At 42.1% G+C, this 15,085-nt stretch overlaps 1 protein-coding gene across 3 annotated transcripts in view; it reads right to left on the reverse strand.

The window, feature by feature from the left end:
- Rbp6 (RNA-binding protein 6) overlaps window positions 1-15,085 on the reverse strand; it is a 509,520-nt gene that overhangs the window by 149,515 nt on the left and 344,920 nt on the right. For all 3 annotated transcript variants that reach the window (XM_066739196.1, XM_066739197.1, XM_066739199.1), the window contains one exon: window positions 13,641-13,682. In XM_066739196.1, coding sequence (XP_066595293.1) covers window positions 13,641-13,682 — 42 coding nt within the window. The remainder of the gene's footprint in view (window positions 1-13,640; window positions 13,683-15,085) is intronic.

Consider the following 15,085-nt stretch of genomic DNA (forward strand, 5'->3'; position numbering starts at 1 on the left):
TTAGTATAAAATATCTATACTGCTGTGCTATGAAATGAGAAGGTGTTACAAATATAGCTTTAACGACATGTTTAAATTTCATTATTCTTTTAGAGTTAGAAGATGAAAGGAAATAGTGGCTTGACTCGTCAAGTGTCAACTAAGCTAAAGTCGACAATGAATGGGTGTCAAGTACGCAACAATTAATTCAGCCCCAGGAGGAACAAGAGCGTAAGAATTTTGTCGGCCAGCTTGTACTCGGTAGAAGTTTTACCTCGAGAGACAGCCGATGTAGCCAGATGGAAGCGAGAAAAGCAGTAAGGATGGATGAGATAACTGGCAGTGAGGTAACAGCGAACGGGAAGGTACAATACTCGGATCACCCAACTTTACTTTGCTTATTGTAATTCAATTTCACGGGGGTGTCTGACAGTTTCCCAGTCTGCACGTGTCTTCCTCCCCTATACCTTCTTCCGCGAGGAGATCTCTCTCCAACTCCTACCGCGAAACATTTCTCAAGCCAAAAACCCAAAGGGATGGACTTGACAACTGTTTAACATGTTCGCTTACAATTCCGATTTTGTGGCGGAGGGAAGCCCAAAGTCGCGAGGATCCAAGTGGCTCCTTTCGAAATGCTGAAATTGCTCAAACTTGACGCATTCAGCGTTTTTTAATATCCATCGGACGTGGACTGTGCGGGTTAAGGTGGTGGGGAGACACGTTTGAAGTTTAGCAAAGAGAAATATGCGTTTCGGCATGGCTGGAATCAAATGGATTATCTCGAGACGCCCTCTGAGCTTGGTCCATCCAGTTATTTATGGATATTGCAAGAAATGAGAAGCTATCTATCACCTATGACCTATTAAATATAAATCGAATCGACGACATCTTCATATTATCCCTTCCCCGTCGCGCCGCGCCGGTAATACTAGAAATAATTGACATACGATCCGTTGAACGTGTTCATTCGCTGGCCATTACACCAGGAGATATGTATTTGTACTATAATAAATACCGATAATTCCGTTGATATTAGAGGAGCTGTAGTTGAAAATGGGAGCGTAGACAGTTGAGGGTATGATTGAGCGTGCATGGCAAACATCGGTAAGTGGCGGGGTGGCGAAGAGGAAGGGTATGATGCATTCCCAAGCAATATCTTGCTGGAAATTGTACGCAGTGCGAGGCAAACCTCTGTCGGTTCGTCGGTTGGGCCTGCTCGGATGACTTCGTAGCAATGCCACGGCAAATAAGCGAATGTTGACTCAGTCAGCTATCAGACTCTGTACCGGTGCACCTTATCCGAGCTGACTAAACATGCCAACTTAGATTGCCATAACACTGCACGAAAGCGTTCCTCTTTCCTGCAGTTAAGCTGCTCTCTCTATGTTTCCCTCTACTAATTCTAATACATTTTTATGAGCAAATCGTCCACACCCCAAAACCGAATATATCCTGCACATATCTACCTTTACCTCACTTTCTCAGAATGCGAAAAACAATGCACTTTCGGCACATATGTTCTACATTATCCGAGACATTGATAAGTTGATTTTTTAACTACCCAAAAACGTAAGATCAATGAGTGTTTTGGATGAAATTAGTTAAAGTGGCGAAGCGCTGCAGAGTCAAGCAATAATCTCCTTAGATAGATTGACAGAGTTCACGAGTAACTCTCGTCAACAGAGCGTGCTGATCCTTTTTGAATTTCCACAGCTATGCTCTATCGCCTGCTAATCCATCTGTCCGAGCAAGTGCACTTGGCTACCCATGTCTCCAGTTATCTTTGTCACACTTCAATCAACACTGAGACCATCCTGTGCATTTAAGCACGAGCCGTTCCGTTGATGAGATATATTAGCTTTACCATCCTTATTAAACAATGCAACCTTCCATTGAGCTTATTTCCTCTCGGCACGAATGCGCTACTTTCGGGAGAATACCGAGAAACAAATATCCCACTGTTCTCGATACTCTACCTTTATCAAAATCCTATCAGCCACATTTCAATTTAACATATTGTACTGCAAATAGTTGAAAGTATTATCTAACCTTTTCGGTTATTTCATAATATATATAGGTACTATATATTTACAAACGAGTTATAGAAATAGCAGAAAATTACGCTCGAAAGAAATAAGGGAAAATTAGAGTATTAATCAAATTTGTTTCAGATAAATCAATGTCATTTGTGCAGAGATATTCGGATTCTCACAGTTTTTAACACGTTGGAAAACGTATATTCATTTATCGTCGTCGTCAGGTGTTACCGACGCGGTTCTGTATTCAGCGATACCCTGCCGTATTTAAACATACGTATTTTCGCATCGTGCCACCATATTCAGAAAAAATACACGCATTTACTCCTTCAATTTTTCCCTGCACATTCGCTATTTTTATGTCGGTATCAATTATATCCCATTATACGTATATTCTTCTCTTCTAAAAGTTGTGCGAGGCATTTCAAGAAAGTTCCGAACCAATTTTAAAAGTAATAACCCGACAATTCTCGATATGATATATATACACATGGTGATTTTGTTGAATGGATGGTAACCTTTTGAAAACTTTCCATATATTTGCAATAAATCTTTGCTTACCTCTGTTAGGCTTACTCCCACATGAGTCTTTAGAACGGCTGCTGACATCATAATCCTCGCTCTTCCCGTTTTCGAATTGCCTCTACATCGCTGGTTCCCCTTTCTTTACAAGCGTAATTCGACCTTCCCTTCAGACAACGCGCGATAACCGCTTCAACATATATATTCCCAACTTTCCATTCTCAGATATATACGTATATAAGTGTTACGTTCTTCATTTCCATTAAATAACGTACTTGAATTAAATTTTCTTCACAAATGTAGGTGAGTTTCAAAAGCTTGATTCGATAAGAGGCAGTAAACGAGTATTAAACTTGATGCACCATTAACACCATTATGAGTTATTTCTAATGGGTTTTGAGCCCAAAACCAATGTGAATCTGTTTACATATATTAGTTTGAGAGATCATTTCACAAAGTAACATTTCTTCTATCATCTTTACATCATTATAATTATTTTGCGTATATATACTCCAATGTCCCTTACCCTTTCCATGCCTACAAAATTACTCTATGAACAAAAAACAGTATTTTTTATCGACTGTTACATTCGCATTTAATTATACACTTTCTCATCCCTTAATTATAACGTTTATTCGTATAGGTATAGATGTTATTCTATGGAGCATATAGAGATCCCTTTCTGCAAATCTTTTCATTTATATACAGTGCTACTTTCTATCCTCCTATGAACTCTAACAAATTAAGCTTTTATACAATTTGGACAGTTATATAACTCCGTTTATTGCACGAGGGAATTCACAAACCAGGTCAATTAAGGCATCTATCATGAATTGTGTTTTTTTATTGCATGAACTGAAAAATGGAACATTGATCAAACGTTTACATTTATCCGCGCGCAAATGTTTCCCGTCTCGTGTTTAGAAAGAATAGTGAAACTCAACCGTGGTACACATATGTTGTGGACAGTGGCACCACATCCGGTATTACGTGAGTAAAGTATACATCATTGTAAGTACAATATTTGCAATACGTTAGACATCTGTTTAAGCCCTTTACTTCCTTAAACATCACCACTGATTCTCGTTTTGCATTTACTGTCTCTTTTAGAAACAACGAAGCTTCCGCTCATATATTTGCTGTTTTCCGTTTCCATATACTGCCTGCTTAACCATAATAAAACCTTTTTCTCTCTCCCTCTCCCTCTCTCTCTCTCTCTTCTGAATTCTTTTACATTTTTATACAGCAAGAGTTTAATTCGCCAACGGGTGAAATGATTCTTCATTCGGTAAAGGAGCTGAGCTATAAGCACTGTGCACGAAACCCTATATGAATTAGAAATAAAAGGCTAACCAGCTCTCTCTTCTACACTGCTGAAAAAGTATGCACGCGCGTACAATATTCTCTAATATACATGCACGCATGAAGAGAATCGATCGCTCGCAGACGCATAGCAAAACCGCAAGAGACATGCACTTATTTTGCAAAAAGAATTAAGATAAATTTTTCATGAGCCGAGAAAAGAGTCCGATTTATAATTTAAATATAATTAGAAGGAGATTATTTATTAAATTTTACAATTGATATTAATTAAGGGCCATAATTTTCTGTTAAATTTTTAATCTTTAAAAAAAAGCTGGTGAATTTTTGGTGAACCATTATTCATTTGGTCAATTTGCTAGAGTATAAAAGATTATCAAAAATTACTGGAGTAGAGAGCAGAGATGATTTTAGGATCCAGTCCTACATCCGTGGTTGGAGGTCTGTGAAATGCTGTAATGTTGCAGGAAGAGGAGGGGGAGGGAGAGAACGGAGAGCGGAAGGCAAGCGCGCAACGGGGTGGCATTCAGCGAGCAAAGCGCGCGAATGTAGGAATGATAAATCGCGGCCAGTTAGGTACGTTAGCTACATACGGTGGTGCGAGGAGAGAATTATTATTAGAGAATTTATTTCTCAGCGAAGAAATTATTGCTGCCATTATGCCGGCGAGCGAACACGTGTTTTAACTGGCCTCTCGTAGCTTAGGCGTTCGTCCACGCGACCTGCCAAGCAGAAAGAGCCGCATGGATAATGGTCATTCCACGGAAGCCACTGCCCTTCGTGAACTACTAATGAATAGTAGTTTCACCTCGATGTTTTCGAGTATCCCACCACCGGAAAAATAATTCTGCAAGCTCATTCTGTTAAATTATATGCTATGCTGTGCTACTGTTGGAATATCCTTCCTCTCAGCGCGTCTAATCTCTCGACGCTCTTAACGGATTTTTATTACAGTAAAAATCTACTGATATTGCATAAGAAGCCGGAGCAAAGTTGCAGATTACTCAATTTAAGAGAGGGAAATGTGGAATAAAGAGGAAACTTTACCAATACAATCCTACAACGTGTGTGATCCCGATTAACAAAGCAAACTAATTTTAGCGACATCCACTGACACTATAAACCTTATTTTTATTATGAAACATTTGAAAGATACCCTCTCATACCGTACTAAACGCTTATACAATTAATATATTCTAATGAAATTGAATAATAAAAGAATAATAAAGTAGGTGGCTGATATGAATTGTTGACGATATGTAAAATAAGTGCAGGAGAAGAGGAAGAGGCCATGGCATACGATTACTGCGGGTGCTGCATGGCTACCTATATATGGAATCGTTGTTGCTGGAGGGCCGAACGAAGTGAATGCGAAGAGTGCGGAAAAGCGAGTGAGCGGGCCGCCGAGCGGACGGCATCTTTGTGCATCATCGGATGAGATACAAAGCATCGCGAACTGCGTATATTTTCAGCTTAACTGAATTCACATACGCCAAAGTGTATTCGACGCGGCTTTAAAGGGCTTTCTGGCACATCGGTAACGGCGGAGGGCTCTGTTCTTGGGAGTTGGTTTGGTTCGGCAGTGGTGGTTTTTGAAAGCCCTGGCACAAAACAGACGCGAGCGTCGAGGCTGCACGAGGCTGTGGGGTATCCGCAACCGACAGCGTAGTAGAGACTGCGGTTACCAGACCGCAAGCTACTACCACCTACGCGAGGGATCCGGGGGCTTCGGCGATGCTCTAAACCCTCTAACGAGCTTACTTCCCCCTAATATCTGAGCGTTTTAGTTTAACCTGGAGCGTCGGGGATAAATTCGTTTGCGATTAATTCGCTCTAGCCGCGACACGAGGAATTTTCCTGGCCTTCCATGCACAGGAGGACCATTACGAGCCAGCAAAGGCGTCGCGCTTCGCCATTCCATTTTAAACACCAAAAAAATCAACATCCTTCCTCAAAATATTCCCAATATTCATCCCCAGCCTCTACTCGCCATGCACTCCAATGTAATTCTACTTTTCTTGCACTCGCACTTATACCTATAATAATTCGCTATAAGGATTTCATTGAAAAGTATTTCTTCGGCAAATTCAATATCAGCGGTGTGGCAGGATGCGAGAGAAAAGAAGATACTGTTCCGCCTTGAAAGTGGAAAATGTTTCGGCTCGACTATGGTATATGGATTTTCGTGGCTTTCGATTCGTCTGAGACGCGTGGCTTTATTCACGAACAATGGGAAATTGGCCGTAGAATATTTACGAGGTGGTCGCATCGATGACTGTGGAGAGTATGAAGCGCAGCGGAAGCAGAGAGAGAGAGAGAGAGAGAGCCTTCAGCCTGGCGAGGCTGGAGCCCGAGTCACAGCGTAGCCATCAGCACACCATGCGCGATCGCGAGAGCATGCGTGCGCGCCTCTCTCGTACACAAACACACACACGCGCGGACTTTCAATCCTGCACAAATACGCCATCCCCGTTTATTCGCTATGGATGCCGCCCGAACAAAAGAAAGCCTCTTCTCTTTTATACACACAATCACTCCCTGCTCCATATACAGGAGACTCCTATATATATGTATATACACCTGGCTGCATCAACAGACGTACACTATACTCGAATGCTTATCCAGTGTTGCATGCGAGAGGCGACGTACACCCCAGCAACGCATGCAGAGCTTTCTCCTTCTCATGCATCGTTACTTGGATAAGAGGGAAAATGTGTCTAGCGCGGGAGAGCAGGGATAAAGTACAAGATGGCAAATGGCCGAAGTTACTGGGTAAGGAAGGCAATCGAGTGGGATTAAACCTTCTCCATCGGTTCCAACTTCACACGACTTTCACCCCTCATCCCTTCCCCTCTTTCCGTCTCTCTCTCTCTCTCTCTCTCTCTCTCTCTCTCTTTCATTTCTACCCGGTTGCTGCTCCTTTTTTTTTCTTTTTTTTATACCTTTTCAAGCCCTGGGCTGGGACGCGGAGAGACGCGCCTTGAAATGGTACGGACTCGAGTCGATTTCACTCGATTCGATCCAAGAAGAAGCACCCCGGGGTTAATTGGACATTTTTTATTGTCAATTTGTGATTGAGATCGCCAGACCCTTTGTCGCGGAAGCCAGGGACAAAGAAAAAGCCGAAACGACGGGGTTCGCATTAGGCCACCCTTTGTCCTTTATCGGTTAACTCGGTCCCTCCTTCTCTCTTTCTTTTTCTCTCTTTTCACGTATAGGAAAGCCATTTTACTTTCGATCGCTACGTACCGTGTGTACGTACATACGACGGAATACAGGAGTTTGGTTGTACTCGTGAATGCCATCTTCGGAACATGCATTTGTGCAGTTCAACTACTGCAATGCGAGTATAATTATTTTTAACGACGAAGAAACATTGATAGAGCTTTCGTCTAACGTGGAGAGGCTGGAAATGATGTTTACCGATCTATGAATTTCACCGAAAGTGCATGGTCGTTGAAGAGAATATATATCTCAAGGACCTTGGATCGGTGAGCAAGGTCATTATTGAGGATAACGGATACAGCAGCATTGAAGCTCGAGAGAAAAGTAGCGTAGGGTGGTCGGACAAGGTAGCCAGTTGGGATGAGAAGAGGGATGAGTACTCACTTTGCTACTTTCGTCAGCGCGCGTTGCAGAAAGGGCGGACACAGAAGAAAAGGTGAGACGGGGTAAAGCGGCAGAGAGTTTCTCTCTTCAGAAGGCTAAATCGTGGACTTTTTACAAGCATACATGGAAAAAGCTCTGAAATATTAAACGTGCAATTACCAGACCCATTCACCGTGATGCACCGCTGAGACACGCGTTAGGGATTGCACGGGGAGAAAGAAAGAAAGAAGGAAAGAGAGAATGGTGGGATTGGAGCGGTGGAAGTGAGAGATGAAGAGTGCGGGAGAGGAGGAGGGGGAGGGGGGAGGGAAAAGGGAAAAATAAAAGAGAAGGGGGCGGAGGGAACGAGAGGGAATGAAGTCACGTGTATGCAGCAGCGCGTGCATTCTCTCTATCTCTCCCACTTTCCATTTCTATCCCTTGTCGATGCACCGTGTGTACCATCTCTCTCTCTCTCTCTCTCTCTCGTACTCGTGCTCGTGCTCGTTCCGCGCGTCGATTGAATGCGATGATAAAAAGCACCCTAAGCAAAAAGTGAAAAGCTTTTGAGAGGTGACGTCGCGTCACGGCTAAGAGGAAAGCAAGACGGAACATAAACCTCTATGCCGTCACATTGTTATTTTCAACTCTGTTTCACTATGCATTACCGTCCATCACGTGCACTACAGCGCGCACAGAGTTATTATTAAAATTAAAGCCTTTAAATGTATTAGCCTACACCATCAGCCGTTCTAGGTACTCTTAGCCTTTTGCGAAAAATCAATCCTTACTGCGATATTTCAAAGTCGCTCGGCCATCCTAATCTATATAGGTATGTATTATATAAAGCTACGAGTGATTTAGCACAGTAGTATTAGGGGAGAGGGGTTGAGCCGTGCTATGTAACGAATAATTGCTGTTTGATACTTTGGTCGAAAATTCGGTAAACATTGCAAAGCTAGAAAATCTGACGACCATGCGACGTGTCTGGCATTATTCTCCATACGCGCAGTAATGGATTCTGGGAGAAAACGTGATTCTGAGAATAGCCTGTGGAGCCTTTTTTAGCAAAGCAAAAAAAAAGTGAATAGCTCGCATGCAGGCGAAGATTGTTAGGGGATGAAGTTGCAGGAGGGGTAGAAGTATGGGAGAGGGGATAGTGCGTGGGTGCAGCGGCATATACATGAGTGAAAGGGTGTGTGTGTGATGTCGACAGGGAGATTCCAGCTGCGTATATATATACATGTGTATTATATCTAGGAGCCATTTTGGTAGTATGATGGTATGGCTGGCGAGTTTACGGGGCTGCTCCATCATACGAGAGCTTAGCTTATCTCAATGAGACGCAACATATCCGAGGCTTCCGTTTCTCAGTTGCCGAGAAACTACTGTCAGCTGCGACAGGTGGCATTGCCAGACTAATTCGCGGTCAAGCTAAGTGCTCCGTCCAACCCATTGCCCAGTTTAGAAAGTCCTGTCGAAGATTAAGCTACGATTTATCGTGCTTAAGAGGGACAATAAATTCACCGCTGGCGATACAACTACAGTGGCACAACTACTGACCTTCCCCGGCGTTGCCGTTCCACTGGAAATATCGAGGCCAACGGTTAATCGAGTGAGTCAGAGATAACGTTAATGGTAAATGTGAATTAGATGCGATTTTTTAACAGTAAGTGTTTACTGCAAATCGATAATTGGATTATTATCAGAAAATCACTAAGAAATCTGGGGATCCGGGAGACTGTATCCAGGCCAAAGACGCTCTGGCCAATCTATATATATATATATATATATACATGTTGGAACGCGGTGACTATCTTGATATCAAGAATAGCCGATAAAACCCATTGGTTTTATTCGAACGGAAAAATCGCGTACGAGTAAAGTACAGTGGATTGGTAATATTTTAGAGCATGTATTTTTTATTGACTCGCGGACTGAGGCGAGCTGTGCAGTAATGTGTATATATATATATATAGATACCGAAGGGAAATTCTGGACTTAAATCGCGAAGGCACTGGCGTTATACGAGTTTGAAATTCAAAACAAGTTCTTCAGGGTTGCAGAGTCTAACTCTGCGTTGTCCACTTTCCGGCAATCATAGGACTAGTCGAGCAAGCGATTTCGAAAAAATTCATCCGACATTGGCCGGCTGCTCTCCAAGAGCACGGAGAGAAAGAGAGTAGAGAGACGATATCCGATCTAGCCGTGGCGGGTTTGAAACGAAAGATTTCCGTAGATCCCTAGGGAATGCCAAGCATACTGTAACGATAAGGGACACGATCTCTGTGCTGTCGGTGAGCAAACACTGCTCGGACGCCCTTCTCCTCTCGCTCCCCCCACCCCTCCTAACCACTACTACGGCTGCTTGCGAGGAGGACCCTGATATTTTTACGCTCTCTGGCCTTGCGCAGGCATTATATCTCGAAACGCTAGAGAGTCGCCTTTCCGCCAAGCACCCTGACCATAAAATGCTCCAGAACTTTCGGCTTCTGTTTCCGAATGGTGTGTATGATCCCCGACTCTATCCGCTCGAGTCTTTATGAGCAAGGGTCGATATTGTACAGAAGACACTGGACACACCACTTACGTCGAGCAAACATATTCCCCACCCTTTGGGGCTGCCCAACTTCTCAACTATATATGGCAAGAAGGCTTGCGACTGAAGACTGAAAAGTGAGTAGTTTCCCGGGAGGGGGAGAGAGGAAAGGCCAGAGAGAGAGAGAGAGAGAGGGAAAGAGAATCGTTGTGGAAAAGGTGGATCTTGCATCGGCCTTAGCTAGGGTTTTCAAGGACCAACATGGGGCTGCGGAACCGCGGAATGTAGTAATGTACATAGCAAGTCCGTACTGGCAACTAAGCAGCGCAACGCCTTCAATGACCACGGCACGTATATAAAATGCATAGAATTTCCCTGTAACACCGAACAGGGAGTTTACCCGCGTCAGCGTATTTAACCTCGAAATATGAATGTAACGGGTCTTTTGACACGCCCACCACCTTTCAGCGAAATAGGGCTGCAGGAGTATAACGGTGAGCAACGCGAGCAATGAGCAATCTTAGTTTTAAGCTGCGAAATGATGCAAAGGCGAACATTCGAGAGAGACAAGTGCAAATTATATCTGATATTTCTATTATATTCCTATCATTGTTCCACTAATTAATTGCTGAGCCTCCAATTTTTGAGTCCGCTGGAAATTTATCGAGGACGGAGAAACGTTTTTTTTTTAAGTCATATATATGGTGCTCCAGCGAAAGCCGAGGTCAACTTTTATGCAATAAAAGGTGGTGGTGCATAAAGACAAATATGCGATAAAAAATTTAAACTTTTCCGAGTCAGAAGAAATTATGTTAGAAATATTACTCGCATATCAATTATACATACCGACTGTTATAAAAGTGGTATGCTTGCAGTATCTTAGTAATTTAATTAATTCGTCGATTAGGTAGCTTTATTGTTTCGCTGCGCAATGTAAAATATACTAGATTTTTACGACGGTTTAGCTGCTTGGGAAAGTTTTGTAAAATAAGAGTGTAAATGCATGTGCAGCTCGAATATTAAATTTTTAGTTCTGCCAGCATGTTGGAAAGCGATACGAAGAATATAGCTACTAACTGTGACTGGACGAGTGAGAGGATTTGCCTGAAGCGCGGAAAGAAACCAAAGAGTTGTGTGAGTGGGACTACAGTTTTACAGCAAGGTCTGGTAGTCTGCTGGCTGGTAAGAGGGAAGAGTAACATAGGTAGGTGGGTAGGTAGCTGCAAGGAGAAGCACAGAGCATAAGAAGATGGAGAGAAAAAGAGCTGTATATATACTCAAGGGAGCCAGCAGCTCGTTATCTGAAACGTGGTTCCACTCTTCTCCTTTGCTTCATCTCACATCTATTCATATCTCTCTCTCTCTCTCTCTCTCTCTCTCTCCTTTTTTCAACCTTCTACTTCTTTACATCGTTGCAGCTTATACATCTCCACCTTGCATTTCGATTATTATTCTACATAGGGAACAGAACAGAGTCATCGATATATAAATGTAATTCCATGCTCTTACATTAGTAGTCATTTCACGAGAGTATTTCGTTCCTGTATGGATTGTAAAAAAGAAAAAAAAAGAAAATTTTGAATTAAATGAAATTTGCACTCTTGCCAAATTATTTTTAATAAAAATTTGGTTCCACAAAACAATTAGGGTTTGCCTCATTAAGAGTGTGTACTGAAAAAGTACTTTGCAATTGAAAGGGAGAAAGGAGGGATGAGGGAAAGGTGTGTTAAGGAGAGAGAGAGAGAGAGAGAAGGGGGGGGGGCACTAGAATGGGGAAGATGAGCGATGTGCTCGTGAAGGACTCGGTAATGACTGCCGCTACTTTTCCGTCGCGTCGGAAGCGCATTGCACAGTTTCCGCCAGAACGGAAGTGCGGTAACAAAGCAGTTCCGGAATGCGGGCCCGTGGAGATTGTTGGAACGGACGCAGCACAGGGACACGCCGTGACATTTCAATGAACTTTGCGGTGGAGCCATTTTGCTCCAAAGTTCACCGGATCTAATGCGTGTTTCGGGACTTGATGATTTTACTTGGCACATTTGCTTTTATAGGCTCGACGACAATGCTTCGATATAACGTCCAACTTGAGGTCAAACAAGAGTGACGTATAAGAAATCTATTCCAAGACGAATGTAGTTAAAAAGATGATTTATCAAACTATTTTGAACGTTTTTTTATAAACTATATTTTAAAATAAAAAGACTGGCGAAAAATAGTATACGAGTGAGTAATTCATCATATGCCCAATGTTTATTTATTGTATATATATTTATATATTCTAGCCGATTTCCGAAAAAGGTTTTTGGCAGAACACTGGACCAGCTCTTTCCGTGCGTTCACATTACTTTTTCGAACGAGTCTGCATTCCGGGGCGGTAGCACTAATATAAGAGAGCTACCGGTAGCAGCGATGCCACATTATGATAATTGCAGCACTCGTTCCAGCTGTCCGAAGCGCTCGGACGAAATATGTTAGCCACATTTCGCAATTAATGGTCGTTACTTTATTTTTAGCATTTGCTGTTGCATGTATTTGTTAACCTCCACCCCCCTCCCCACCCACCAACCAACCCCCCTCTCTTCGCGTCTCTTTCTTCTTATTTAACTCTTTACATTCGTCATGCATTCTATACATCTCTCTTTCGAGAACAGCTAACAGATGCTCTGTCGCAAAGATCCCTCAACGATGTACGGAATTCTCAAGTTTCCCTGACACGAGCTCCTTTCTTTCACAAAGGACACATGTATCTACCAGCTACTCAGACTCAGACAGCTACGATTTAAATTCGCATGTTCCTATAATGGAACAAGCTCGGCAAATGCCCATTCAAAAAGATCTGTTTACCATAGTCGATGAAACGAAAAACGTTGAGAATATATACGGAAAGGATATCACACACACATTTTTAAACTTGGGTCTTTGGGATTTTATCGCTACAATCGAATTTCAAGAGTTCGAGCTCTTTTAAAGACGCAAACAATTATTAGCTCTATAAACATAAAGATGAGTTTACGATAGTGAATTTAAATAAATAAAAAGCATGAAATTATAGGAAGAAAGATGCTGGTTCATGGAAAGGCCCCCTTAATGAATCAAATAATGGAATTCTAACCCTCTGTAATTTAAAAACTTTTATAGGGTGAAACCCATAGCTCCAACTATTTTTCATTTCCCTAGCGATTCAACTTATCAAAGTTTGACTGTAAGGTACAAAAAAAGCTGTGCATTGGAGTGAAATCAGTGATTTTACAATATAAAAAGTTTATACTCCCTGCAAAGTTTATAGTCACAGCAAATTCTATAAGATGCGTCATGAGTCTAAAATGAGAGCCAGGGGTGGAGATGGGAAAAAGAAAAATGTGTGAGTTTGAGTGTGTGTGTTATATAATGAAAATTATCCTATGGAAAGCTTTAACGCTCTCTTTCAATTTCTCGTCTCATTGTTATTCAAGTTTTCGGGCTATAGCGTGCGCACCAATCTGCAGTCACACGCCCGTCACGACTTTAACAATTTTTTGTACAGCTAGATTTCCACGTCATATGGATAGCGGCAGAAATGACATAAAACGCTCGGCTACGTTCGTTTTTATTAGAGTCTATGAATAATATATCAGTAAAAATTAATGGCTAAAAATTGATAGTGAGATTTATCTTACCTTTGGGTGTGTTCTCCTAGGAAATGCTACCTTTGGGTCTATCTGAAACAGAAAGAAGAAAAATTGTTTTATAGAGAAAAATTAACAATGCAAAAAGACCCTCCTTATTAATTTAAAAATTACACCCTGGAATACTTGACGAAGGCTTCTGTAAATAGGTAAATATTACGTGTAATCGTAAACAACGTAGGAGAAAGAAGTAAAAATAAAAAGCAGAAAGGAGGGGCGAGCGGGCGAGCGAGCGAAATATAAAATGGCAACGGAAGAAGAATGCAACAAAATGTAGCGCTGTGTTTTTTCCAAATGAAACCTCAATTACAATTCATTACGAAGTAATAAAAAGTCGGTGCTTGAATACTTTTAAATGTGGAAGCGCGTAGGAGCTTGGAACATTATAATAGTGTGGTATTGCAATGGTACAGGTTGGCTAACCAAAACACTTCTCTCTCTCTTGCTCTCATTCCCCTCTCACACACGCGCACAAATACAGGTCTTTTGTACCAACTCCCCCACTCTTTCTCTCTCTCTCTCTCTCTCTCTCTCTCTCTCTGGCTCTCGAGGCCCTTGAGGGACGAACAACCAGCCAGGTTTCTAGATGTAACCGCACCTTACGTTCTACGTGGCTAAAAAGCAAAAACTATCCCCGGAAGCAGCACCGCGAAGCCGTGGAAATTCCCAACGCAGCCGCGACGTAAATTTTCGGCGCGATGTCGACCTCCCTGGCTCATTCCCATCCCCAGTGACTTTACTTCGAGCTTACGTCCAATAGTATTAAATTTATCTCTTTTATATGAAAATTACGTTTATCTTAAATATCGTCGGAATTCTCTCAACTACCTCCGTTTATCCATCATTTATTCTTTTTGACAAATCAATGATCAGCTGATTGCTATATATATATAGAGAACAGCAACTTTAATTAACATATCTGTTCGTAAAGACACGTCTGTTTTCAACATATCCAGCACCGTTAAATCATCAATGTCCAATATCAATATTCGATTTGGTTCCGTAATCCGAGCTCCCCTATTGCTCCGCTGCTTCCCCTCCTCGTAGCAAACCGTTTACTTATTCCAGCTCCCCTCCCTTAAATTTCTCTGTCTCCCTATCAACACAGTTTGCCTCAGCTTTATATAGCTACCCTCGTGACTATGCTCACATACCTCGAGATCCACTCATTTTTCCAAAGATTAATCTCGTGTATAACAGAGGAGACAAAATACGTTATTGTACGGTCGAATCCTTATAACAACGTGCAAACAAGAAGTTTGGTTTAGCATATCATCTTTCTTCGATGAATCGGAGAAAGTTTGCGGTATAAGCAATAATAATAAGGTGGTCCCAAGGGGATACAATAATGTTTTTCGAAAAATTCGTTTCATCGCGTGTCATATACATAGACACGTGTGTGCGAGGTGTAGGAGAGGCGTGAGAAGCGCGCGAGA

The sequence above is a fragment of the Prorops nasuta genome, unplaced genomic scaffold (genome assembly GCF_024137725.1).
Source record: "Prorops nasuta isolate Cenicafe-Biocafe unplaced genomic scaffold, Cenicafe_Pnas_1.2 PNAS00019, whole genome shotgun sequence".
NCBI lineage: Eukaryota > Metazoa > Arthropoda > Insecta > Hymenoptera > Bethylidae > Prorops > Prorops nasuta.